The sequence below is a fragment of the Equus przewalskii genome, chromosome 22 (genome assembly GCF_037783145.1).
Source record: "Equus przewalskii isolate Varuska chromosome 22, EquPr2, whole genome shotgun sequence".
Lineage (NCBI taxonomy): Eukaryota > Metazoa > Chordata > Mammalia > Perissodactyla > Equidae > Equus > Equus przewalskii.
In genome coordinates, this window is record NC_091852.1 from 40606115 (window position 1) to 40632622 (window position 26508).

Here is a 26508-nt window from a genome sequence, read left to right on the forward strand (position 1 = left end):
ATCTGTAAAGAGGGCCAAGCAGTTTCACTCCTGCAAGCTGTAACTGGGTTGATAAAAATGACACCAAGGTAGCTTGACACCTGCTTCTGGGCTCTCAGCACTTATGATGCTGTGGTCATGGCCCGGTGGCTTCTCTGTCCTCCCTTCTAGGTGACAGCTTCCAAAAGGTAAGAGCCACATCTTGCTCATTTTTATAGACCTGGGGCACAGCACAGGACATGGATAACCAAGAAACCCGTGTTGAACAACCAAAAAATACTTTGGTCTATTTCTATGAACCAGAATCCTAGAAAGGTTAATTTCAGTAACCCTATAACAACAGGCTGCACGTATTAATGGTGTAGGCGTTTCAATCATTCCAACTTAAAGGGAACTGAGCCCACTTTTGCAAATTTTCAGAGAAAGAGTAAAAAGAATAGTAGAGAAAAACGAACCACTCACTGCAATAATTGAGGCTATAAAAGCCCTTCAAACAAAAATAAATTGTTATGATTCTAGCAATATTTCTGTTTTCTTCCACTGTTCGAGGTTCCAATATGGTAAGAGAGGCATAAAGGATCAAAACCACTGCCTCTTTTTTTCCTATCTTCTACCCAATAAAAGGTATGTGTGTACTGTTCAGGAAGTCCATTAAAATTTTAACACTTATTGTTAAAATATACCCATTTTCTTATATCTAGGTAACCCTTTTAGCAGGAAGTTAAAGTTTCCATTATAGTCCTGATCCTCTTATAAAGTTGGAACTCTTGTAATCTGTTTATTTTTTAAAAAAAACCAGGAAGGTTAGTTAAATTGCTAACACTTTTCCACAAGTTAGATTAAAAGAATGCAAAATGAAGTTAAGATTAAAAATTTATGTAGGCTACTCCAACACCGAATCGTGGTACCCTAGATAATTTGCAAGCATAAGGTGAGAGGGATGCTAAGGAAAAAATCGTTTCTCCTCAAGTACACTAGGAGTTTCACAAACCTCCTCTTCCGAGAATTTTTCCACTATCTGCTTAAATATAAAAGAACTGCTAACATGCAAACCAGTCAAAATACTGATAAGCATGCAAGAGGAGAGAGGTGAGGGGAGGATGTTGCAACATCACAAAATTAGAGTATTAAATTCATATAATAAAAAAGGGAGGACGGAGATTTGAAATTAATTGCATGTTGGAAGAAAAGGAATCGTCTTGTCACTCAGCTATGCTCTCGACTACTAAGTTGTGAATTCAGGACAATTACTTTTAGTATGGCTTTGTACCCAAAAAGCTGACAGATACAATCAAATTAAAAGAAGCCATTCAGTTTATGTTGTAAAAAGAAAAGAAAAATGTCCTTATTGATATTATTATATCAAATTTTCTTAAGTTCTATAGAAGTAGAATCTTTTTGGGGTTGGGGGGTGAGGAAGACTGGCTCTGAGCTAACATCTGTTGCCAATCTTCCTCTTTTTGCTTGAAGAAGATTGTTGCTGAGCTAACATCTGCAGCAATCTTCCTCTATTTTGTATGTGGGATGCCACCGCAGCATGGCGGGATGAGCAGCACGTGGGTCCACGCCCAGGATCTGAAGGTGCAAACCCCAGGTTGCCGAAGTAGAGTGTGTGAACTTAACCACTAGGCCACCAGGCCGGCCCCTAGAAGTAGAATCTCTGTATAAAAGATCAGCAAGAAATATTTTTATTTCTTCACAGATCTGTTAAGGATGTGTTATAAGAATTGAACACGTACGTGAAACACGGGGCTGGCACAGCTGACGATCTGCACACCTGTGCTAACGTGTCAATCCTGACAAAGAAAACTGAGTTTCTGATTTTAGAGAAGGGTCTCTTGACAATCTGGTATTTGGGCAATAAAAATAAATTTCACACACCAACACTTAATCCTGTGGGTGAAGTGAATCTTGCCAGTGGAAGCAGAAGTTAACTTCCTTCTATTTGGTTTTTCTTTAGCTCAAGTAAACATGTGAGGACAATTCCCATTTGTCAAAAAAGGTTGATGGTTATTAAATTAGAGCTATAGAGTGATGTCAGCATCCAATCACCCAAACTTTACAACTAGCAGATAAAGACATGTATTCCCATAAAAATTATTCGTCATATTTGAAAGCTAACTAATCAGAAGGTGTCACTCAAAAAAATTTTTGTACATTCTCCTTCAATTAACACGCCTTTTGGAATTCTTTCTTTAGATAACATTGCTTTCAACTAAGGCTCTGAGGGAAGCTTTCTAACTCAAGAGAGCAAGTTCATTAGACTGAGCACAGGAGCCCCCAGAACGTGTACAAAGACCTACTCACCACACTGTTCTTTCCCTTCAACTTTGTTTATTGATGTACTGAACATGGAAAAGTACAAAGAATCCAAACACAAAAGAAAACATGTACAGCCTCTTAAATACTCAACAGAATATATTTTCTATTCCAACAGATGTGAATTAAGTCATACTGTACAACTTCAAATAAATACCAGCCTTACATTTTATTAAGTGCTCTGATAAACACTGTAAAGTGAAGCACAATTTGCATGCCCTCTCATCAATGCCTTGGTTTGCTACAGTAGTATAGGAAAGAAGCATGTAGCCGCTGTTTTCCCCTGAGGGAAACCTTATTTTATTTTTTTTTTAAGTATATACACGTATTTTGTTTTTTTAGTTTTTTTTTTAAACGCAGAAGGTTAACTCTGACAATCTAAATGCACCTAAGGATATGAGAAAGTGCTAAGCCAATTGATTTCTGAATAGCATTGAGTGGGTCAGCATGAAAACTCGCTTATTCACTTTAGCACGCGCCTCACAGTATATGTACTGTACTATACTGAAAAATTTTATAACTACAATTTTAAATGATAAAAAATAAAACTCAACGCAACCGCAAAGATAATGTACAACTACGTTATGCATAGCACATTGCCTGTTCTAAGGGGAAGCATGTGAGCATCTCAGTTTATACAAAAAGCAGGACGTAACTATATAGTTCTCAGTGCATCCTGATGAAGGCATTTTTGCCTTCAGCTTTTTTGAAAATTTATTATAAGCTAGATGCTAATCAGAAAATATTTTGTATTTTTTAAAATTTCTTTCATACATGGTAAAGACTTATTTTATTATTTCCCCAAATAGTGGTTTAAGCATCATACAAAGTTAAATTTCAATAGCATACAGATATTTATGATTTTTGTATGAAAAATGTAAGGAAATTTGTTCAAAACCTATGGTTATACTCATTTTTTTTTTTACCACAAACATATTTATAAACGAAAATGTAGCATCACCATAAACAGCTGAAGCTAGACTATCTACAGACAAAATTAGCAACAAATCTGATGCACTGTAAATTCAAGTCCTCAGGACAACAAAAGTGATTAAGCAAGACCTCAAGTAACAATGTTAATGCCATTTACAAAGGAAAAAACTGATACAAAAACATTCAAAACCTGAACATCACTTGGCATGTAAGGGAAAAAAAATCAAATTAGCTGAAAGGTTCATAAACACAAGGTCTTATTTACATTACACAAAGCTCAGGTGTTAGCCTTGAACGTAACTTTCAAAATACCTTCAAATATATCCAACTCAGATCACTTTTGCCGATTTGCTGCAGTACAAATCCTGTGCAACATCTTTTTTCCTTAAGACAAAACAATTCTTCAAACAATACTGCAAGTACATCACTAAACACCATGAGCTCTATCTGAAGGGATTTCTTTAGGAAGAACAGATTTTTTTTCCCCCATCTCTTGGTAATTTAAATTTCTTGCCTGCTCTTATATATTCTTTTGTAAATTTTTTTTTATTTGTTTCAAAATCACAAATCAATGTGAGCCACCTATCACATAATAACCAGGATGATCAGACGCTCCACTGGTGATTACAAAAACGAAACCAGCAGTGTTTCCCCCATGGATTCTACTCCTTTCATACAAAGATCTCAAAAGTATTTTCTACATCATAAATCTTTCTAAATTTTCCAACCGCTGCAAATTTCCTGGTAAATTTTAAAAGCTCACTAGGTGTCATATGAAGAGATTTCTCAAAGTATTCAAGTCAAAATATTTGTTCCAGGACCAGTAAAAAGTTTCTCCAAATTTTCTTTTTTATAAAAATAGATGCTTTTTTTAAACCCACATCAAAGAGGCTCTTATCTCTTTGGCAAGGTACTGCTTTACGAAAAGTTCTCCGCTATTCTTACAATAAGCGTTTATAATGTAGCCCCCCCTTCCCCAACCCAAATCATAATTACAAAATAAATACTGTTTTTAACTTCATAAATAAAAATGTAAACTTCAAAATACTTTTCTTAGACATAACAGCAACGCTTTAAATGTAAACCAAACACAAAGCTAATCAGAAAAAGAAAAAAAAGGGGGAAAAAAAAAGACACAACCAACTGAAGAATTACAACACAAAGCCTCAAGATTTACTCACAGGTTCAAGGCAGTTATGTAAAAAGAAAAGAAATGTCTTCCCTTAGCTGAAACACTTTAAAAGGTCCACCTTCTTCAAAGAAGGCAATAGAATGCAATGTGACAGGTAAAAACCCTGTACCTCTTGTCCATATTCAAACATAAAAGATATTTAAGAAGTTTTAATTCAAATACTAGCAATAAAAAATCTCACATATTTCTTAGGATGCTAAGTAGTCGTTTTATCCCCATCTCAACACTGACTTACAAAGACATTTACTAATGTATAAAGTTTCTCTTAACTTGCCTTTGTTGTATAGTTTTCATATATAAATGGACTGAGGACAAGAGCTCATTAGGCTTTGTGCGTTTTGTTTGTCTTAAAGGAGACCTGCAGTACTCTGTCTCCCAGACGGTATCCATTGAGGCTAGCTATCGCCATGGCGGCCTCATCATAGTTTGTCATAGTCACAAATCCAAAACCTTTGCATTTATTGGTGTTAAAGTCACGGATGACCTTCACGTTGGTGACAGCTCCAAAAGGCCCAAACATTTGCCACAGGATACTCTCATCTGCGTCAGGAGCCAGGTTGTACACAAAAATACACCACCCTGTTCCTGGGTGCCCAGGGATATTAATTCCAGCCAAACTGGTCATTCCATCAATGGTCATTGGAGAAAACCTACTAAACAAAATAGGAAACACACACACACACACACATACACACACACAACAGAAACAGAGGTTGGTTACAGCAATGGACTTTTTTCTTTTCCCTTTCCCATCCCAAGAGTTTCAGTAACTCCCCTCCCCCAACAGATACATACAACGATTTGATGTTTCAACCAAAGTCTGTGTGTCTTGCAGTGACATGCTATACTGTCAAGGTATTAACAAGTTATGAAATGGCCATTATATGCTAGATTGAATAATATTATCCAGAATAGCAAAGAAATATATTGGGAACTGGCTTCATGAATTAAGCAGAATTGGGGTCCGGGGGAAACCAACACATACATAAACATGCTATAACGTCGCAATGCAATATAAAACAAACGATGGATTTTTTTAAAGACCAGGTGGCATCCAGTGGTATAAAAATATTCCTTGAGTCAACCGTGCTTCACAAAGCAGCTTTTCATTAGGTTGTACATGCAAAAGAAAACCCAACACAAATTTATGAAGGGTATCACTCCCCAAATCAAAGAAACGAGTCAAAATTATGGGAGGGATTATGAGTATCATGAACCTCTATCATTACCTCTTTACTCCATAAGCCATATTGAGCAGATTGTCCAACCTGCAAAACACACATTTAGCAAACTTCAGTTTTAATTTTTCCCCTTGATGTTCATGAAAGATGGGTTTGTTACTGCCATCTTCCAAGGGGATATCTGTGTATTTATTAATTGTAGGTGAAGTCTCAAAACATTGGGTCTTTTCACTTTCTGGAGAGAACGGGTACCCACTGCCATAACACTAGCTCATTTGATGTATACAGTTTATCTCTACAAGGGTCGGTGCCATGAGGGGAAACGCTGGTGGCCATCCAAGGAAACCATCCAGAGAGGAAACATGGAGGCTCTGGAATTGTTAATGTTTGGGTTCTCACCTTTTGCCAGGCAAGTTCTGCATGCTCCACGGGCACCCACGTGGATTTATGCTAGTTTTAATTGTCCTAACTCTACTGGTTCCTGAGTACACGAAAGGCACACAGATTAAGTGACTTGCCCAAGACCACACAGGGCTAATAAACAGTGGCATCAATATTCAAACTCTGCAGGTGACAGAATGCCATGAATTTCTCTTCAACCTCCCATCTTCGAAGGACTTTGATTTCTTAGAACGAAAGTGATGTTATCACAGGTAGAAAGACCTTTACAGACCATCTAGGCTAAACCTCCCACTCCTCAACGTGCTCAGCTAATCTCCTGAGAAAGAAAGACGAAGACTCGCTGCTCCAGCGAGCAACAAGCGAGCTGTTCTGCCCAAACCTGATGCTTATTGTGACTATGCTACCAGAAGCGCAGCCTCACTCAAGGGCTAGGAAGCCAGGGAGAGACCAACCAATCAACCAACTTGAGCTGCTCTTAAAATTTTTACAAGAAAGCAGTTGGGGGGTGGGGGGTGGGTACACTTTCAAACTCTCCACCCTTTTCCTATTTCAAAAGTTAAACTGACTTTATAGTACTTGATGCTTCTTGCTTTATCAGTATCAAAGAGACCATTCTGATGTTCCAAATGTCCACGATGTGTACCAATTAATCACACGCATTTAGAGGAGGTAGGCATAACTTCATACATTGCCTCTTTAACCATCCTCAACTGCCACCATGTTCTACACTCTCCAAATAAGACCCTGGATCAGGGGAACAATTTTTTTCCTTTTTTTAAAAACCTGTGAAAGGTAAGTTCTAAAAATGTTTCCATCTTATTGTCTAACCTATGGCCTCAAGTGAGGCTCGAGCACACAAGAGAAAGCAACTCCTTCTAGTTTTATAACAGCCAAAAAACCTCTCTCTCTGGTCTTTCAGAATTGGAAAAAGAATCTTCACCCATTCCTGTTCCTAATCACCCCTGGGCATTTTGTGTGTTTCGTAAAAACGGAAAGAAAGAACTGAGCTGATGTAACGTAAAGCGTAAGGAAATGGAACAAATCACAATGACAAAGGATCCTCATCTGTGTGTGTCTTGTGCCACCACCCTCTTGGGAGCAGAGACATGTTCACTCCTCACTGTATCACTAAGCGTGGAGCGCGGGCCTGGATCACTGCAGGTTTGCAGAAAGTACGCTGACCGCACAAAATCAATGGGGTTACCGACATTATCCTCAACTACTTCATCCTGAATGAAGACTATCAGGAGGGCTGGTGGGGGAGCCTGTCTGCACACGCACAGGAGAAATCACATGTGTGGAAAACATACACAGGTGGGAGGGCTTTGTTTTCTGCAGAGATGATGAGTATCGTCAGAGACACCATGTCTTTATACTCCAAAATAAAGGTCACAAATACCAGAAATAAAGATGCATACTAATTACTATCACTAACCATAAAATAACCCGACACGGATAATTTCCTAACATTGCTGGAATGGTCAAATACAGCATGCATGAGGCATACCACTCCTGGAGAACAGAACAGCATATTGAGGTCTCCTTCCACAGTGCTGAAAGCCCAGAGGCGGAGGACCTCACTGATTCACTCAAAAGAGTTACATCATCTCTGCCCATTAATCGGGCCCAGGTAGTGACTGTCACACTCTGCCACCACCAGCTCAGGACACCAATCAAAAGTCCAGAGAGAGAATCTCCTAAGCAAGTTTTCAGTATTTTCAAGAGAGGGTGGAAACCAAAACTGCCCTCGAGTGAATCCCCTGCATTAAGGAAGAGACATCTCATTCCCCACTCTCCATCCCAGGAACTCCAGGCAGGGGTCTAGGATGTTTATACGAGGATCTCTGAGATCCCTCTCAATGGGTCTCTCATTTGCCCTACCTATGAAATCCTGCATCATACTGTGATCCTGACCACTGATTTCTTCACTCAACACCCACTTCAGGAAAAATTCAGTCCTTAGGAATTTAAGCCAAGTTATCTGGCTCTTATCTCAACCTTCCCCGCTCCCTCTTCTTCCTCTCCCCACTTCCCCACCAATGAGGAGTGCAGGAAGAACACGGGACCTAAGAAACAGGACCTAAGCAATGCTGAAAACCAGTGGCTACACGCAGCTGGCCAGCAGCTTTCCCCACTCTCTCAGCACCACATCCCCACGTTTCTCATGGGAGGTGACAGAAGGCAGCGAGCGCTCCACGTAGGCACCACGGACCCCAAGCCTGTAGCAGTCGGAAAACTGTAAACCAGGCATTTACGAAAGAAAATGCTGCAGCGTGCACTGTCTAGTTTATACTTAGCTCAGACACAAGGCCCACTATTACTCTCCAGAACTATACATCTTTGCTGGGTCTGTCCAGGGCTCAAGGACAGCCACCTTTTATATGTGGCCATTTAAAAAGGGAAGCCAATTTTTAATGGGGACCAAGTTAGTAGCCTCCAGAACGATCCAGGGGGTGTGCATGATGGTGCACTGCAGGGTGGCAAGCAAATATTCAAGTATCTATTAAACACATATTTTTAAACTTTAAAAATACAGTAAGTACTCTTTACTCATATTTCATCAGTGCACTGCACCCAGTACGCCCACTCAGCCCTCACGGGTCACATCCTTTCCTGAGGGGAGACTGAGTGGTCCCCAAAGGGAGAGGGAGAATCTCACCTGTTCTTTAGCTTGGACATAATCCACTTCACAAACAACACGTTATGTGGATTTGGAGGATTAGATGGGGAAACCTAGCTTTAATTAAAATACTCCTCAAAGAAGAGGCAGCTTCAAAAAAGACTACTGCAATAATAATAATAATAAGCAGCAGCAGACTGAGGATGACACAGTAAGGGAAGCCCAACTAAATACGGGAGAGCTGATTATTTCTCCTACTCCCAGTACAAGCTACATTACCAGGTTAGACACAAGACAATCCAACACGTCTCACATGAAGTCAGATAAATTCCAAATTATCAAGATCATGATTTTATGAATCTTGCTTTAAGGGTCTATTATTTACTAAGATATTAGGTAAATAAAATATGAAGCCAGTCAGCATGATAACTAGCAAGACATCTGATGCATTGTTTACTTCATCTTTATCCTATCTTTATTTTCTAAGTTTGATTAGGGTTTATGAGTGAAAGAATGTAACAGCACAAGCCCATGTGCATATAATCTATGCAAATATATCTACTGGGGATGTGCATACAGTTTTCTATCAATAGAAACACAACTCAGACTATAACTAGGCAATATTTTGAACAGAACCATATATGAGGTAGAGTATTCCCATTTCAAAGCTAGATATTTCCAAGCAGAGAATAAAAAGAAAAGTACCTGCCTAGTTTCCAAGAAATTTAGCTGACAGACTATGGGAGGGCCCACATGCAAGTAAAAGGGGAAATGTAAAGTCAATTAAAGTCAGAAATAAAAATATAAAGACAGATTAGTAATGAGTAAGACAAAAACAAAACCCTGAACTCTACAAATAATGGTTCTCAAAGACTCTCCAAAGAATCTCCAAGTTCTGCTTTGAAGTTAAACCACATGAAGATCATCAAGTTACCCCCTTATCCAACTAGATGGTATCGTCTGTCTTCTAAGAGAGGGAAAAAAACTATTCAGGAAGATTGATACCAATTTCTCCCAAAAGGAAAGTGGAATACTGCAACCAGCACACGCCTTCAACGCAACTCAAGTGCTGATTTAAAAAGTTCCTTTAAAAATGCATAAAGGCTTAGAGAAGCAGGCACACAGGCCATTAGACTACATCACATTCAATAAAATTAAAGCTGCTCCAAAAGAAGAGAGATGAAAAAATTTGGTTGAAAATTTAATTCAGATCCCATGTCCCAAGAATATACTTAAGGGGCTTGAATTACACTATCCATCCAAATAAATAAGGCTGGTCTTATTTTGAAAACCATAGTCAATTAAATAAGCATATTAGATCAGCAGTGCTCACGTTAAAAGAATTCTCTTTCTAATTTTTCCTATGGCTTGACAGTCATAAACCTCACAACCCCACTTTTAAACTTAACCCTTATTACATAGATTTTAATTTTTTGAACCTTAAGCGATATGATGCACTTGTCGAATGTTACAAGTATCCTTGACTATTATTATAATACTTATAACTTGTATTCTCCAGTCTCTCTCAACTCCCAAGGTACTATGACAATATAAAAACACACAGTGAGAAATTTTCTAAGTGTCTGCTGGAAGGTGACAAACTCAAAGCTCAGAGCATCAGGACACAGATACTAGGGACAAAAATACGTGTGTGATGATCTAGACCTGAACTAGAGAGGAGCAAAATACCAACGAAATAAGCAAGTCCTCAATTCAAGAGTCTTTATGAGGTGAGAGAAGAAGATTCAACCTTAATTCTACAGGAGGGGTAAAAAAAAAAAAAAAGAAAGTAATGACAGCCAAGTTTTTATAGATATTACAGAAAAGCCACCAAATATACAACAGGTTAAACCTGAACTCTAGGAATAAGGCTCTCAATTTCTTCTAAAACTCACTCTAGACCAAACACGTTCACCAAGCTCAAAGACTAGTTCACAATTTATTATCTGGACAGAGATTATAGAAGAAATGAGAAGTGAGGTGATAGAGATAAGAATTACGCATCTGAAAAAATAACAAAAATCTTCCCTATTTTCTGAAACCAAGTTTCCCTGAAAACAGACAACTCTCATTCCCTTTTTCTAAAATTTCTTTTTATAGGAGTCAAAAAAGGAAGAATTTCCAAGGTAATAAGATAGGAAACTAAAAGATAAAAACAAAGAATGGGCAGAAGATATTTAAAAAGATACTGAATTTGATCATCTGAACATCCTGTAAAGCTTTATCAAACTCCAAGTAAAAAGCACAGGGCATGTAGGGAGGGGGCTCGGTGGGGCTGAGAAGAGAGACAGCAGTTTTCAACAGCCTAGTATCTGAGTCACCGACAGGACCTGCCATCTCAACAATCAGGCCTTCTCCTGAATATCCTGTCATTTCAGTCCTCTCGCCCAATCTTCCTCAGAATGCAATCTTGATTCTAAGAACACAGTTTTAGTTAATAACTACCATAAAACAAAACCCAGAGTTTAAATTGGAAAAAACCAAAAATAACTAACAATTTAAACAAATACAGCTGTCTACTAACATCAAACATTTTATACTTTCACAGTGTTCAAATCAACTAGTAAGTTTCAAAGAAGAATTTTCCTCCAGCTAAGCTCAAAATTCTTTTTGAGGCCCTAGAAAACTCTGAAGTTAACTGAAGGGGCTGCCCAGGAAACACCTCTGAAATTCCTTCAAGATTGTCTGTGCTAAATTTGCAAAACAAATATTATCCACTTAAGATGCCACAGAGAGAACCTATGTGCAAAGCTAAGAAATGGCTTTGTGAGATTTCTTTCTCCATCAAGCAGCCCCACACAACTCTCCTTCCAGCCCAATTGCCACTACCATCCACCAGAGTCAAAGGTGGTAGTGTTTGCTTTTTTTCCCTTGAAAAGTAAAGCAGAAAGTGAAGTGAACACAAGGCTCAACCAACTGGGTACCCAGTCATCCAGTGGCAAATGGAGCCTTCTGACAGTACCCACCTTCTCCCAGGGCAAAAGCCACACTAAGAAGGAACTGAACATGCGTTTACAGCAAATGTTTTTCTCATACCTCAGGTGACATAATTATTTTAAAAGGAGCTATTTCACCAATTTTATCCCCCTCTTTTCAGCACTCTAAATACCCCAATGAAAAAATGCACATGATTTAAGCTCGAAACATTTAACGCCTTATTAAGCTACGTTTATAATTATATTTTTGGGAATTAACTATTCTGCCCCAGTAAGGAAAGAAAGAAAATTGATATGAATTCGTGATTAAAAAAAAAATTTGCATGGGGGTTACATGGTATTATGGCTACAGTATACCATATGGTCAAAAAGGATATTAAAAAATGTTCTCGAAAATAAAAACTGAGTGACTCTGCTTATGAAACCAGAAGTTCTCTGTTTAACTTAAGTCATCATTCTTCTCACATGGAGATAAGGGATGTTTTCTAAATGATTCTTGTTTTGGTTGTTGTTACCCCGGGATGAGAATAAAATTTAAAAAATTGGAGTATTTATATGTGTCTAGGAGACAGAACATCGTCTTTGGGCTAAAGATGCATGGTCATTCTATGGACTACACAGGGGTCTGAAAACTACCACCCACAGGCCAAATCCAGGCTGCCATCTGTTTCTGTACAGCACAGGAGCTAAGAATGGTTTTTACATTTTTAAGGAGTTATTTAAAAAAAAAAAAGACATACATGCAGCAGAGACTGTGACCCACAAAGCCTAAAACACTTACTATCTGGCCCATTACAGAGAAGGTTTGCCAACCCCTGACTACAAGAAATGAAGGTTTTAAAAGGGGAGAGGGACCCATTTGTAGAAACAACGTATTCACATAGGTTTTAAATCCTTAGTGGTGCACGTATCCTAAAACAAAGTAACTGAAAGAGCTTGACCTAAAAACCGAAATGGGAGAATCAAATCTTATCAAGATAAAAACTAAAAAGAAAGGAATTGGAAGCACTAGAAATAGAGAAGAACCCAGCAATCGGCAGGGTGGGGTTTCTCAGCCTCGGCACTGCTGACGTTTGGGGCTGGCTGATCTGCTCTTGTGGGGGCTACAGTGTACACTGTAGGATGTTTAGCAGCATCCCTGGCCTCCATCCTGCCAGTAGCAGCCCCCACCCAAGTTATGCCAACATAAATGTCTCCAGACACTGCCAAATGTCCCAATGGGCAAAATCATCCCCAACTGAGAATCACTGCTGTAGGTTACTGTCCTTTTGTACTCATCTTCAATACTAGCAAATGACACTACTCTCCAATAGGTTTTCTTTGTGCTCATAAGAAGGAAAAACAACAACAATGACAATAATAATAGCAAACCAGAGATCCTGTCAATAAAAGTACTAGACAGTGAACCTGAGAGTTCTGAGTTTAGCAGCTGGGCAGAAGCCCCCAGTCAGACTTACCTAAAACGCTGTGCCTGCTGAGCTAGTGGTCCTGGATACCTTCTGTTTGGAGACTGGTACAGCTGGGAGAGGATGGCCTGATTGGTTTTTTGGCTTGGATTATTAGCAAACTTTACAGTGATTGGCTCTGTGGCACCAGGAGGTTTCTGGCCATTTAGGCCTTTGATAGCTTCTTCTGCCTCAATCCGCTTGTCAAATCGAATAAACCCTACACCCCTTGATATGCCTATGGTAGATTTGGGTAAGGATTTGGGAAAGAGGGAGTGGAAGGAGAGAGGAGGGAGAGAAGAAAGGATAAATTAATTTTTCCTTCTCAAGAACATGCTTTCCCCACATATAACATCTGCCACAAAATCACACGAGGAAAGTTTGACCTCAGTAATTTGGTGTAGACTCACCATTTTACATACATTTTTTCAATGCATGAAGTCACCTATACAATTTGAATACCCACTATCGCAGGCCTACCAGTAAGCCAAGATGAAGAGAAAGCACACAAGCATGCCCGTGTTTCCTCTCCCCCGCTTCTTCTCTCCCTCCCAGACACTCACTCTCCTTAATGATGCCAACGGCATGCCTGAGTTCTAGTTTTCACATCAGGCTACTGGACAAACAGCTCAGAAACGAAAGGCACAGTCTCTCCCTTTCTTGTAATAAGGAGAAGAGAACCAGGCATTTGCTAAAAATGCATGCACAGTGGCAGAAAGATATATTTCAGCCAAATTTTTAGATAATAAAATTCTACTTAATAATATTATACAGGATACCGGTCCTCTAAGGAAAATTTCTGAAGAGGCTTTTCTGGTTCCCTGAAACTCCTCTACTGCTGTTAACTGGCTATACTTTATTAGAGAAATAACATTACATGAGAAAAAGAGGTAAAAGAAGACCTAGGTTTTAAATAAATAAAATGAAGTCTCCAAGCTTGCTGGCTTTAGCAGCATGACTCCCGAGGATGAACGCCATTCCCCGTCTCATGCTCTCCCTGCTTTAAAGCAGAGGAATGGCCAGACACCTGCCCCGCTTTTGAGCAATGGCAGAGGGAAACCCAACTCCTTCCAGTGAACTAGCTTAAGCAGGCTAGTGGGGGTGGCCAGCGCCGGCCATCAGGAGATAAAGCAGTTGCAGGGAAACACGTTCTTGGCAAGCAAACTGGTACTAGCAGTACCAGCGTGGGACTAGTAGCTAGAAAAGTCTAGATGACTCAGAGTATGTCATTGAAGAAAACAATGAGAGGTTATTGAGAAAGATAGGCTGAGAAAACGCACCAGACCATCACGATTTATAGGAACTTTGAAAAGGAATGGAGGTCCACTTGCTTTACAGTTAATATTGTGTAAGTTCAATGGTTCAGAATTTTATTCTAAGGTAGACAAGGCATTTTTCCCACATACGCTTATCTCATTTTACCTTTGCTACTGCAGCCATATCCGTTGCATGTTATTATCACCTAATGGCTGAATAACAAAACTGTAGCATTTTTCAGTTCAAGTAAAGTGAATAATTTCACCTTAAAAGCCATATGTATAAAGATGAAATGGTGAAATGGCAGCAAATACATCCTTTCAGTTACCTATTCTCCTCTTAAGAATTAATAATCCCTAGGACTTAACTGTTCCATGAGGAAAGCATTAGCTTAGCAATGAAATGGCCTTTGCACAGGCTGAGTCACCTAAACCCGTGGTCCTCAAAGTTGAGCATGCATCAGAATAACCTGAAGGGCTTGGTAAAATGCCCACCCTCAGAGTTTAATTCATTAGGTTCTGGGTGGGACCCAAGAATTTGCGTTTCTAACAAGGTTCCAGGAGGATGCTGATGCTGCAGATGCAGGACCATACTTGAGAACCCCTGACTAAACCAGGAGATGGCAAGGTACATCCACCTGTGAGCCTGTGTACTCAGGATGGACGTGCAGTTCTGATACGGGTTTTCTGTATCACAGGGGAAATCTATTCTCAATCACCAAGTCCTCATTAAGAATGAATGAATTAAAAAGCATGAATGGCATGAACAAAATAAAAGGGGTTTTTTTTTTTGGTTTAAACAAATTTATCTCAATTGCTACGCCTGGATTTCTATTTAACCCCATTAGCAGTATGTAGGAGACAACATATTGTGATAGAATGCATAAGGATTATGAAATACAGCTAACAAGCAAAGACTATATTCTTATATAGCCTCACTTGACTAAATTTTCTCCAAACAGCAAAACCCATAGGCCATTCACCTAAGCAGGTATGGGTCGTAGGTCTCTCTCTACCCAGAACTCTAAGGATGGTGATTCCTATGAAGCCAATTAACAGCACAGAGGGGCATAACATGGGCTGCTTCTGATGAAATTCAGAGCAGTGAAATTGATCTTACTTGAAGAATTAAAAACTTGGCCTGATTTTATTGTGGTTAACCCACTGCTTAAAAGAAAAAAAAAAAATCAGACATTGTAACACCAGCTACAACACCACTGTATCTCCAGTGATATTACCATTATTAGAAAGAGAAAGAGAAACAGAGAGTAAAAGAGAGAAAGAAAGAAACACCAAGAAAGAAGATAAGAAAATCTATTTTTTCCCCAAACCCACAAAATCTTAATGTGACTGCTTGAGTATATGACACTACAGATGATTTTTCTTCCTCCTCCTTACCATGTCTACTTTCACTGTTTTAAAACAAATAAGAATTGCTATTATAATAGAAAAGCATACCTAGACTTTATTTTAAAAATCCATAATCAAATCTATCTTGCTAGATTTCTTTAACTAAAAGTTTTGGCAGAGCTCCCTCACATACAAAAGTTTTAATAAACATATTAGTCTTCTTGTTTCAGGTTGGTTAAAAGTTATATTAGGCTATAATAAAATTTTAACATTCAAAATTCCAAACTCTTACACATGCCTGTACAACACAGTAAGGACCGGGAAATCCTCCTGAATAATCACTAGTGTAGACATAGCGTAACCCCCCCCTTGGAGAACTAGCTGCATATGGCTGTGTTAAACTATGATTTTTACAAAAATAAGATTTTTTATCAGCACTTTATAAGAAGGACGGGGGCTTCTGTCACACAGCAGCTTGGAAACGAAGATTATAGCATCTGTAAATTCATTACAAGCCATAAAAACAGGCTTCGAACCTGCACCTTCAGGGTGGAGATGACTCAGGCCCACTCACTCCACTCCACAGTCTACTTTTATCCATGCATATTTATGAACAATTCCAGCAGAAAATTGCATTTTCTGGCCCACATATACCTTTGATGTGTTCTAGAGGCAAGACTGCTGCATGGGAAGGGAGAAAACTCCACAATCTGCTGGTCAGAATGTGTAAAAGATTGTCCAGAGCAGCTGGCTACTTACCAGTGACCTGGTCAACAAGAATACGAGAAGTAATAATGCGTCCATATTGTGAAAAAAGCTGTTCCAACTCCTTCTGGGTCATTGTTTTCGGAAGTCCGCTGACGTACAAATTTGCATCTCTGATAGAAGCTGAACTTGGGCGAGCATAGGAAACCTGGAAAAGGGAAATAAAATTAAGTGTATACGCCCACTCAGTTACCTCCCTTCAGAAACTCAAAGACTGCCTAAAGTTAGTTGGCAGCTTTTCCATAAGGAGCATACAACAAACACTGAAGTTAAAGCAATTCTGGCATTAACTGTTTTAGTCATTTCTGGAGAAATTCTCAACAAATGAGAAATGCCATTCCTCTGGGTGGAAAGAAGAGAGTATTTACCCTAGGTTTATAAGTCTTCAAAACAGACCAGTAGGACACATGGTCCAAGACGATTCACAGTAGTAAGTTGTCCTCAATGGGGCCAACCTCCCAAAGGAGGGATTCAGGCTCAATCAAATGATTAAGCTTAAGGACTCAACTCAGCCAACACATCTTTGCAACCTGTTTTCAAGCCTCTCCCATCTCTGGGTGTGCCACATTTCTAAAAGATTTATCCTATCATCAGTAAGTGTGCCCTTTTGACTTAATTCAAAATAGCTTTCCATTACCCCTAAATTCTCAGAAATTTAAATATGTAAAGGAGCTATATCCCCTGTTATCTTCTATTGTTTTCTTGTCCACAAGTCTTTTTAACCTTGATTTTCAAAAGTTCTTAAGCCTCTTTACTGACCTTACCTGCCATTTTATGCATCCTTTCATAAAGCTTCCTATCTTTGACATATAGTATCTAAACTTCTTCAAGGATGGCAGACAAATAAGTCCATGTGTATTTGTTTATAACCAACCTTTATGTAAGCTCTGTGAGGTGAGGAGGCAACCACAGCTGTCTCTCATCACCGTATGCTCCTCCATATCCTGGCATGTCATAGATGCCAGAATATTTGCTGAGTAAAGCCAATCTAATACCCCATTGATCCTGTGTGTCCACAACAGCTTACCGGACCAATGCACTCAAGGGACAGTTCATCAAGTCACCTACATCTTGCCAAGATTGTAATCGATGGCTCTTTGCCTAAAACCTCTCTCTGCCAATTTTTAGATACCTCTGAGTCTCACTTGCTATTCCTGACTGCAGCCCCTTTAGTTGAACTGTAAGCTCTCTGGACTAACAAACTGTAAGGACAGATATACCCCCAATCACAACATACTCCCCACCCCATCTTTCAGATCATTCATAGAAACAGCCAATCAGTCTAGCTCTGGGATTGATTTGCTGGAGTACCAGGATATGATAACTTCTCCCTGTTCATGTCATCCAGTAGCATCCACCTTTAATCTAATTCAATGCTTATCACAAAAACAAAACAACAAAAACACCTTTTCAATTTAAATAGCTTTTGGTATTTGGTATGAAACACCAAATATTTTCTCCATGGTTTAAATTATGCTCACAGCTCTCTGTGTTATCACTTTTTTTTTTTCTTGCTCTCCAGAAAAAAAAAAGCCAGTTTTTATACTACTTTATAAAGGTCTTGCTATCTTTCACCCCTGCCAACAGTGTTAACATTTAATACTCTCATCCTTTATCCAATAAGTTTGCTCATTAACAACTGAAAATACACCTGTTGTTCCAAAGGCTATATTTTAAAGTCACATTAGCACTGTCCTATCCCAGAGACACAAGGAATTCGGAACAGTGGTGGAGAGAAGATAGACAACTATTCACATATTCTTTTTTCTTAATGCCTAAATACTTAAGAACCATGAATATTGGGGAACTGAAATGTAAGTGAAAAATAAAAAATGAAGGATAATTCCAAAAGAATTCAAATGGAGTCTAGTCTTGGGACTACTATGAACTGACAAAAACATAAAGCAAATGCAAATGAATCACATATGCATTCAGTGATGCGAATACACGAATACCCAATTTCTTAAGTACAATTCTCAACTGTCTGGGTAAGCTAGAAATCACACCACTTGGACTCCCTTCGAGTCTAGGGCTCCAGGGCTTTATATTTCAGTGGCAGGGAGCTCTCAGCAAGCCAGCTGTTAGTCTGCTCCAATCACGCACAGGATGGAAGAGCCCCTATGTGGGGAGCCGCTTCCCAGGGGCAACAAAGCATCTCTACATTCTGCAAGGTGGGAGGCTAACTCGAAAGGACTGAGGTACAGGCAGGACAGGCAGGCAGCCTCCCTGTGAGCTCCAGCAGGGCAGGAGGCTGTGTGACAGCGTTAACAGTGACATCTCTCTAACCAGTGTGCCTGGACTCAAAACCAGGTTGAATCCATTAAGGGCTCTGTGAACTTGGACAAGTTCTTTAAGTCTATTACCACATAACTGTATTTTCTTGGAATAGTTATTAGGAATAATTAATAATGGCTAATCCACATAAAATGCTTAGCACAGAGCCTAAAAGCCTAGGTGACAACATCATAAGTACTATTTACCTTGAAATGCATCTGAGAATGTAAAGATCCAGACCATTAAAGTTGAGAGTAACCTGAGTCTCTTACTGTGTTCCAGAATAATTTACGCATGCAGTGACATTCACTGCTTTGTACATTTCAGAGGAGTGTGGGTGGAGTGTTTTAAAAGTAATCCTAAAATATATTTAGGAAAACGGGCCTATATTTAATGCTTATATAAAAGCTCTGAAAACATACTTGGGTCAGTTATGTTATCTGCTTTTTTTTCCCTTCAGTGTCTGGTCTCCAGTTCACGTTGCATCATTAATTCCCAGCCTGCATGGACTCTCTTTTCTTATTTTCTGTATTCTTGATGCTCTGGCATTTAGGGCCTTGAGCCTGGAGAGACTGCCCCTCCTCGGGATAGCTCATTTCTAGAGATAGTAAATGACTCCCCTGTGAGCATGTCCTTAATATACAAACCAACCAATCCAGAGCCCACATCTCTATCTCCTTCATCCAACTCACACACTAAGCCAATATTCCCCCTGCCCTAAATCACTCCAGGCCCAGGTAGCAGACAACCAGGGACCACCCCTATAGCCAAGAGCTCTCCAAAATTATTCAAACTATGCAATGCCAAACTCACCCAGTATATCTACCCTGCCTCACCCTTCCCTTCCCACTACAACCCAAAGAAAGGCTCTGCTGCGGACCACACTCTGCTCTCCCTGCTGCCCCCTGACCATCTCTGGTGCTTCCCCATGTGGCCCTGCATGGCATGTTGTGCTTCCTGTTACTATAGATCTGTAAGTATAAACTTCTTCCTTTGTAACAATCATTTCCATGTCTGCACATCTTACCATATCTGATTAAAACAACTCTCAGGTACATTTGTAGAACACAGCCACAGTAAAAGGGCTCCAAGAACCAATAACAAAGCTTCTGAGAACAGTATATTTCAGTAACTTTGTCAAATAACTGGTTCCCATCACCACAGGCAGGATAGAGGGGACTAAACTGTGTATCAACTCATGGTGGTAACAAATAATATTTCTATTTAATTTATACTTAGGGTCTTATGGGACTTCACCATTTGCAAGGCATTTTCAAATATAATCATTTTGTTTGTGCCTCACAACAACCTATGTATAAAATACATTAGTATTTTATGGCCAGGAAAATAGGTAGAGACAAGGTAAATAGTATGCCTACAGTTATATACAACAAGTGTTGAATTCTGGATCCAAATTCTGATCTTCTGGCCCCACATTCTTGTCTCCTTGTCCAGTTTTCTTGCCATAATACCACACTACAGCCTATCAGTGCACTTGTTCTGAGAGTTTGGAAAAACGAAATGAATCTTGGTCATTTCTTACACACACACACACACACACACAGCGAAATTGAGCAGAGAGAGCAGAAAACAGGACGGCATGAGAAATTATCGTTAAAAGTTATTTTATTTTCCATCAGTAATTTTTAAAAAGTAACTTTTCCCAAGGAAGGACGAATGGCCACTAATTGCTATTAACTGGAGAAACTGCACATCATAATTAGGATTTTGAAATTCATTTCATTACTTTCTAATTCTTGGAATGCAATTAAATGAGAAATGTACCACCACCACCCCCACACCCGCCCACTTCCAGGAAATAAAGGGGCGAGCCCCCACCCTCCTCCCAGACCAACTGCCATGTCTCCCTCCTAAATCTTTATTGTTTCTTGGGATTAAAGCAGCCTCTTTCCCATGCTCTATCAAGGATTTCATTGTCAGCAACATCCTCCCTCCTTTCCAGGAAAAGGAAAACATTTCTTCTTTTTCTTCCACCTCAAAGGACTATAAGCAGAAAATGTACTCAGACCAAAGTAGCAAGAAGACTTGCAGTGGGATACGGACCTGTACTCTGGAGATTCAAATCAGTTTCCAGACCAAATTTTGAATCTGGCAAATATCAGCAATTCTCCCTTCTGATGTTTTGGTGGATTTGGAGCTCATACTGGTGCCTCGCTCTAAAATTCACCTAGAGAATCATTCTTGGGCTATCTGAAACCTCAAAGTGTTAAGTCTATCTTTATGGTTCCTTCAAGACTAAAATCCCTTGGAGAAGACCCAAGAGATGGTTTTGTTCAATGGCAAATTCTCTATTAGAAATAATTCAATACAATGAACCTCCGGCATGTGTCCCAGTGGGGTAAAACAGCTACTTCTTTCACCAAGTGCAAGCTGCTCTCCAATCTACACTCGGTGGATTAATAGATGGGTTTAGATTTTAAATTTTCACTGCCATTTAAACAGGTGAATATTTAATGCCTGAGGAGCAAGGTTATGAAATGTCAAAACTACTAAGTGAAGGATCTAATTTAAGAGGCAGCCAGAAAGTCTGCAATTTAAATATTTAAAGACGATACAGGAAGTACAACACTGAACACCAATCTACTCCAAAGATAGCAATTTAAAACTCAGGTTATTCTGGAATTTCTCACAACCCTACGAGTGATATAATAAACAAAGACAAGGAATAGTAAGATTCCTTGAGAGAAGAGGAAGGGAGGCAGTCAGAAGTACCAGGCAAATACATGCTCCACCCAAAGGCTTCTCAAACTGTTCTTCACAAATGAGATCAGACTGGACAAAACAGAGATAAAAACAGACTTAGCAAAGTAATTAGGTCTCAAAAACGGAATGGTTTGAGACACAGCATATTCTTTGTAATTAAAAACTCATTTCTTCATCAGCAATTAAAACTAATTATACATTAAACATTCAAGGACAAGTAACACATAAACTACGAATGGACTATCATCAAAATATACAAATTAAAAGCAACAAAAAATATCTCATGGATAAGAATTGGTACTTTATTACAAGTACATAGTAAGGTTTAAAATCCCAGTACATCACTTTCAATAAAAGTCCAAATGCTTTTGTCCAAAAACTCAACCGTTCTCAATTCTGATTAATCAACGGAAAGATCAGTGACAGTGGACATTAATACCAACAGATTAAAGTGATAAGGTCTATAAACGAACAAAGCACTTCCTTCTCTATTAAACTAAGGACATCTGAAAAATCTCCCACTGGCAAGATCACCAGTGAACAACTTCTATCACTTGTCAATTACTGACCCAGGACTACAAACACTAAACCTGAAAATGAGATACATGCCACTTCAGACTTTTGAAAAGCTCCATTCGATCTCTTCAGCTGAAAGGAGAAGAGCTCATAGTTATGCCTATTTAAACAGTGTTAATTGCCGTTCATATCAAAAAATGGAGTCGTGATGGCACTCTCTGAAAAATGACACTATCACTAAACAAAAATTAGTTCTGGGTCTGGTAGGCAGGAGCAAAGGTTTTGTGACATTATCAAGGCTTTGTAGACAGGTAGCTATCCTGCACCCTCCAAAAGAGCTCAGAAGTAAAGTAGACAAAGATGTGATTTCTAACCACAGTTCAGGCCACACGCCTCAAAATTCACCTAAAAGGAAACAGTGTACTTTGATCTACTTCTAAATGCAAAACCCTACCAGGAAGAGGTCTCAGACACACATCAAGGCATATACACATCACAGCCCAAGATGAGGTTTTGCATAAGGACGGACATGTATCATGAAGGGTTGCAAATGAGTAAACCTGAGAGAACAAAGCACCTGGAAATAAGTCCGTGAGAAATTAAAGATTAGCTGTAGCAAAGGTGTTAGAGCCGAAACGATAATCACGCCTAACAGGAAGGCTTAGAAAAGGTATTATAGATTAGAGCAGTTACCTTTAAGAGGGAGTTCAAGACACAGAATTTAGAAAACTACATCAGTGGAAAATACATATGGAATCTCAAATTGTATTGATACTGGATTTGTTGAATGTTTCAAGTCTATATAAAAATTGTTTTAATTTAAATGAGAAGTTCAGAGATACCAGGGGATACATTTGATCGTTTTATTCTCTGCTTAAAATCCCTCAAGGACTCCCTAATGCTTTAAGATTCATTTCAAATTTCTTAGCCCTTTATGCTCAGGACGCTGACTACCTTCTCTATACAAACACACACAACCCACAATAGTTTCCCAAAGCTTCCCACTCTCTCACTTCCCTGTGTTAGCATAGGCTGCTCTTTCCACTCATCCAAATTTTGGTCATTTCAGACTCTGCATGGGCATCACCCAGTTCCTAAAGTCACCTCTCATCCAACCTCTCCACTCTAGTCTGGGTTAGTACTTCCTACCTGTCCCCACACTGCATTCTATGCCTTGTTCTCTTAGATACTAAACAAACCAAGACGTACTCATCTGCTACCCTGTCTTGTGACTGGCTTAACTCCTTGAAATAAGAAACCTTACCTCTATCCCACTTTGTACTCCCTAGTACCTACCATACATTTTTTGTAATAAGATGATTTATAATCACACACTAATTGGAAAGACGAACTTTGAAATCTTGTAAAGCTGAGGGGCCATAATCCACTTTGTAATATACCAAAAATCCTATGTGACAGTCCTTTGTGTACAGACTAGACTGTAGATTCCATTAAACGTTTAAAAAATAAAGCTTCCTTTAGCAAATTGGGGATTCAAATCCCTAGAGGCCATAAAATCTCTGACAGAATAATATGTCGCTGGGGGGAAGGGGTCTTAATTCTGGAGCAGAAAGAGAATATAAAAATCATTTAGTCCAATCTCTTTATATTTAGAAAAGAGGGAGACCGAGGCACACTAAGGCGAAGTGAATTGCCCAAAGCCACAGAGCTGGGTGTAAGATTCAGAGGTCCTGACTCTTCGTCAAGGGGTTTTCCATTATACCATTGGCTGCACTGCACAGTCTGAAATCATGCAAGTTTCTAGTGAAACGATGGTTATCGAGAGGGTGACCAGACATCTACAAGGAGGCACCCAAAGAGATACACAAGAAGGTAAGAACTTTAGGCTTTGCTAGATTTTTTCTTATATACACATAAGGAAACATGAAATACATCAAAATAAGTCATCCCCTTAGGACAGTTACTGTATCTCTTCTACTACTAATGCTTGAGAATTATTTAGGAGATGTTTGAGAAAAATCTATCATTGGGGTGGGTGGAGAGGAGGGGAGTTGAAGGGAGAAAAACCAAACTAAGAATCCTGAGACTCATGCTTTGCACCAATTAAATTAAAATGAACCTACAATAGTCAGAATCTTTTAGGTATTAAACATGCCTGCTTTTTGTGGTTTAATTACAGACCATTTAACAGAAAGGGAAAATAGCAACTGGTTTTTTTTACACTAGAGAGACTTCCCAGCTTCACATCACGTTCAAGTTTTAGTGCAACTTCATTAAATAAAATTCCAGGCAGTTGATTCTCAACCAAACTAAAGATGAAGCGAAGAAGAAGTAATGTCATAAGAATAAGTGATCATATAAGGCATTGTTAAAAATAATACTGAAACTACTGAATAGCCACATAAAAAGAAAAATATGCTGGTTGTAAGGTTTGTACAACTAATTATACACTGGGGACAACCAATTAGATTTCCTTTTTCAGGGCCAGCCCTGTGGCCTAGTGGTTAAGTTCGGCATGCTCCGCATTGGTGGCCTAGGTTCAGATCCTGGGTGTGGACCTACGCATCACTCATCAAGCCATGCTGTGGCAGCAACCCGCATACAAAACAGAGGAAGACTGGCACAGATATTAGCTCAAGGCAAATCCTCCTCAGCAAAAAAAAAAAAATTTCCTTTTTCACATGTCTTAAACTCAGCCTCTGAAAAACTACACTGAGCAGAGTTTATTAAATGCGACCCAAAACAGTCTCATCCATGTGTATCAATTAAATGAGAGTCCACAGAGGCTGTCCTGACACACATCTTTATTTCTGATTCCAGTATCACAGTGGGCAGATCCTCTCCGCCCTTTTATCGTTGCTTCTGCTTGGCTGTAGCACACAGTTGGTTCAACCAGGTCTCTTGTGCTGGTGAAGGCAAACAGGGAGTCCACGGTAAAGATATTCTTGAAATGCAACTTTGAAAGCCCACAAAAGCTTTCAAAATTCCCCAAGATCTCTGCATGCAAAGAATTTAACAAAAAATAAAACAGAAGGTATGTGAAGCAGCAGGGTGGGTGGCTGAATCAAGTCCACTACTGCAGTGGTGGATCCGTCATCCCAGGGTCTGAGCAGCAATCTGTCAATCAAAAGGTTCCCAACTCCATTTCCAACCCAGCACCTTCACCTGGCACATTAAAATTTTAGAAAGGGATTACACTAAAGAGGCATTAAAATAAAGAAAAAAACGATGGGAGTTTCAGCTGTAACGAAGAGTCCATTGCTATCCTCTCTGCATTAGGAATTTTACAGTCGTGGTTAAGAAAACTGACTACCTTACTTTTAACATTAAAAATGAGAAATGAGCCTGTATCTACTTGGCCATATAATCTTCGGAAACGTTAAGTGAACATGAATTGGCTGGAATTGAAGCAAACATGAGTCAGTTTATTACTAGGTCAAAAACCTTATAAAAGGCAGAAGAGAATGCATTATTTCTGGTGAAGTTCTGGCCACAACAGAGCATACTGCAAACTAGTGGCACAAAATTAATGCTTGTAGTAGAGCCCTCCAAAGTTAAGGAGTGAATACATAGGGCACGGAGTCCCACAGAGGAAGTCTTGGCTCTGTCACTTACCAGTTATATAATTCAGAAATAATTTCCTTAGGTCCCTGGAAGCCTCTATTTCTTCTTCTGTAATCTGATGTTAATGATAGTCCTTACTCATAGAGAACTTACAAGGATTAAATGGAATAATAAAACTATTAGCACAGAGCTGGAGAACCATAATTTAATGGTTTCATTATACAACATGTATATCATTTCATATATATAAAATCCTAACAATACACATAATGATAGCCCTCAACACTTACTAAGTGCTTACAATGTGCCAGGCACTGTTCTGGGTATGTTACATAAAGTAACTCAATTGATCTTTACATGAGTGTATGAATTGGGTATTATCAGCATTCTCAATTTATGGAAGAAAAAACTCAAATATTACTATTATCTCTGAGATTTCATAAATAGACACAGAGTGGACTTTGCACAAGGAAGATGTATGCACTTTAACAGAAAAACAGTCCCAAGATTAAACAAATAAGGCTTCTTCCAAATCCATGGCAGTTATTATAGATATTCTTATATTAATTATTACAATAGTACAGTACAATTTGTAATTACATACTCGTAATTACACTATTACAAGTATTCTGTGAGACAACAGCAGATAAGCGTGTCAGAAAGCCTAAGGCTGCTGAAGGCAGGAGGAAAAGGCTTTCTTACTGTCACACAGAGGGCCAACACCCAGCATCTTATGGGCTGACAGAAAAGGCCAACTTCATTTTATTTCTTCAATCAAACTACCACACTTTAAATCCTCCCATTTCCTCAGTCTCTCTCATAGGAATCTCTTACAGCCTGAAGTGAGATGCAAAATGAGGAACAGAGGATACTTTTTTGGGAGATGGTGGCAGAAATAATAAATAGACTCCAATGGAACAGCGCCTAACTTCAGATTAGGGTTTACATGTATGTTTCTGAATGTCGGATGGTCTACAAGTCACCATGCAACCGGCACCTGATGACTCAATGTGACTTCACAGCATAAAAAAACACTAAGGAGGCTACACTAGCAGGTAGTACTGTAAATTTTTCATTTTAGACACTTTCAC

The 26508-nt window shown here is 39.1% G+C and overlaps 1 protein-coding gene across 29 annotated transcripts in view; it reads right to left on the bottom strand.

Moving 5' to 3' along the window:
• Positions 1–2293: 2293 nt before the first annotated feature.
• The window catches only part of ELAVL2 (ELAV like RNA binding protein 2), a 155821-nt gene continuing 131606 nt past the window's right edge, over positions 2294–26508 (bottom strand). For 17 of the 29 annotated variants that reach the window (XM_070589666.1, XM_070589660.1, XM_070589652.1 and 14 more), the window contains 4 exons: positions 16373–16526; positions 13020–13245; positions 5653–5691; positions 2294–5076 (listed from right to left, as the gene is read on the bottom strand). In XM_070589666.1, the coding sequence (XP_070445767.1) occupies positions 4746–5076; positions 5653–5691; positions 13020–13245; positions 16373–16526 (750 nt within the window). In that variant the 3' untranslated portion in view covers positions 2294–4745. The remainder of the gene's footprint in view (positions 5077–5652; positions 5692–13019; positions 13246–16372; positions 16527–26508) is intronic. The other 12 variants (XM_070589672.1, XM_070589655.1, XM_070589669.1 and 9 more) reach the window with 1 other exon arrangement.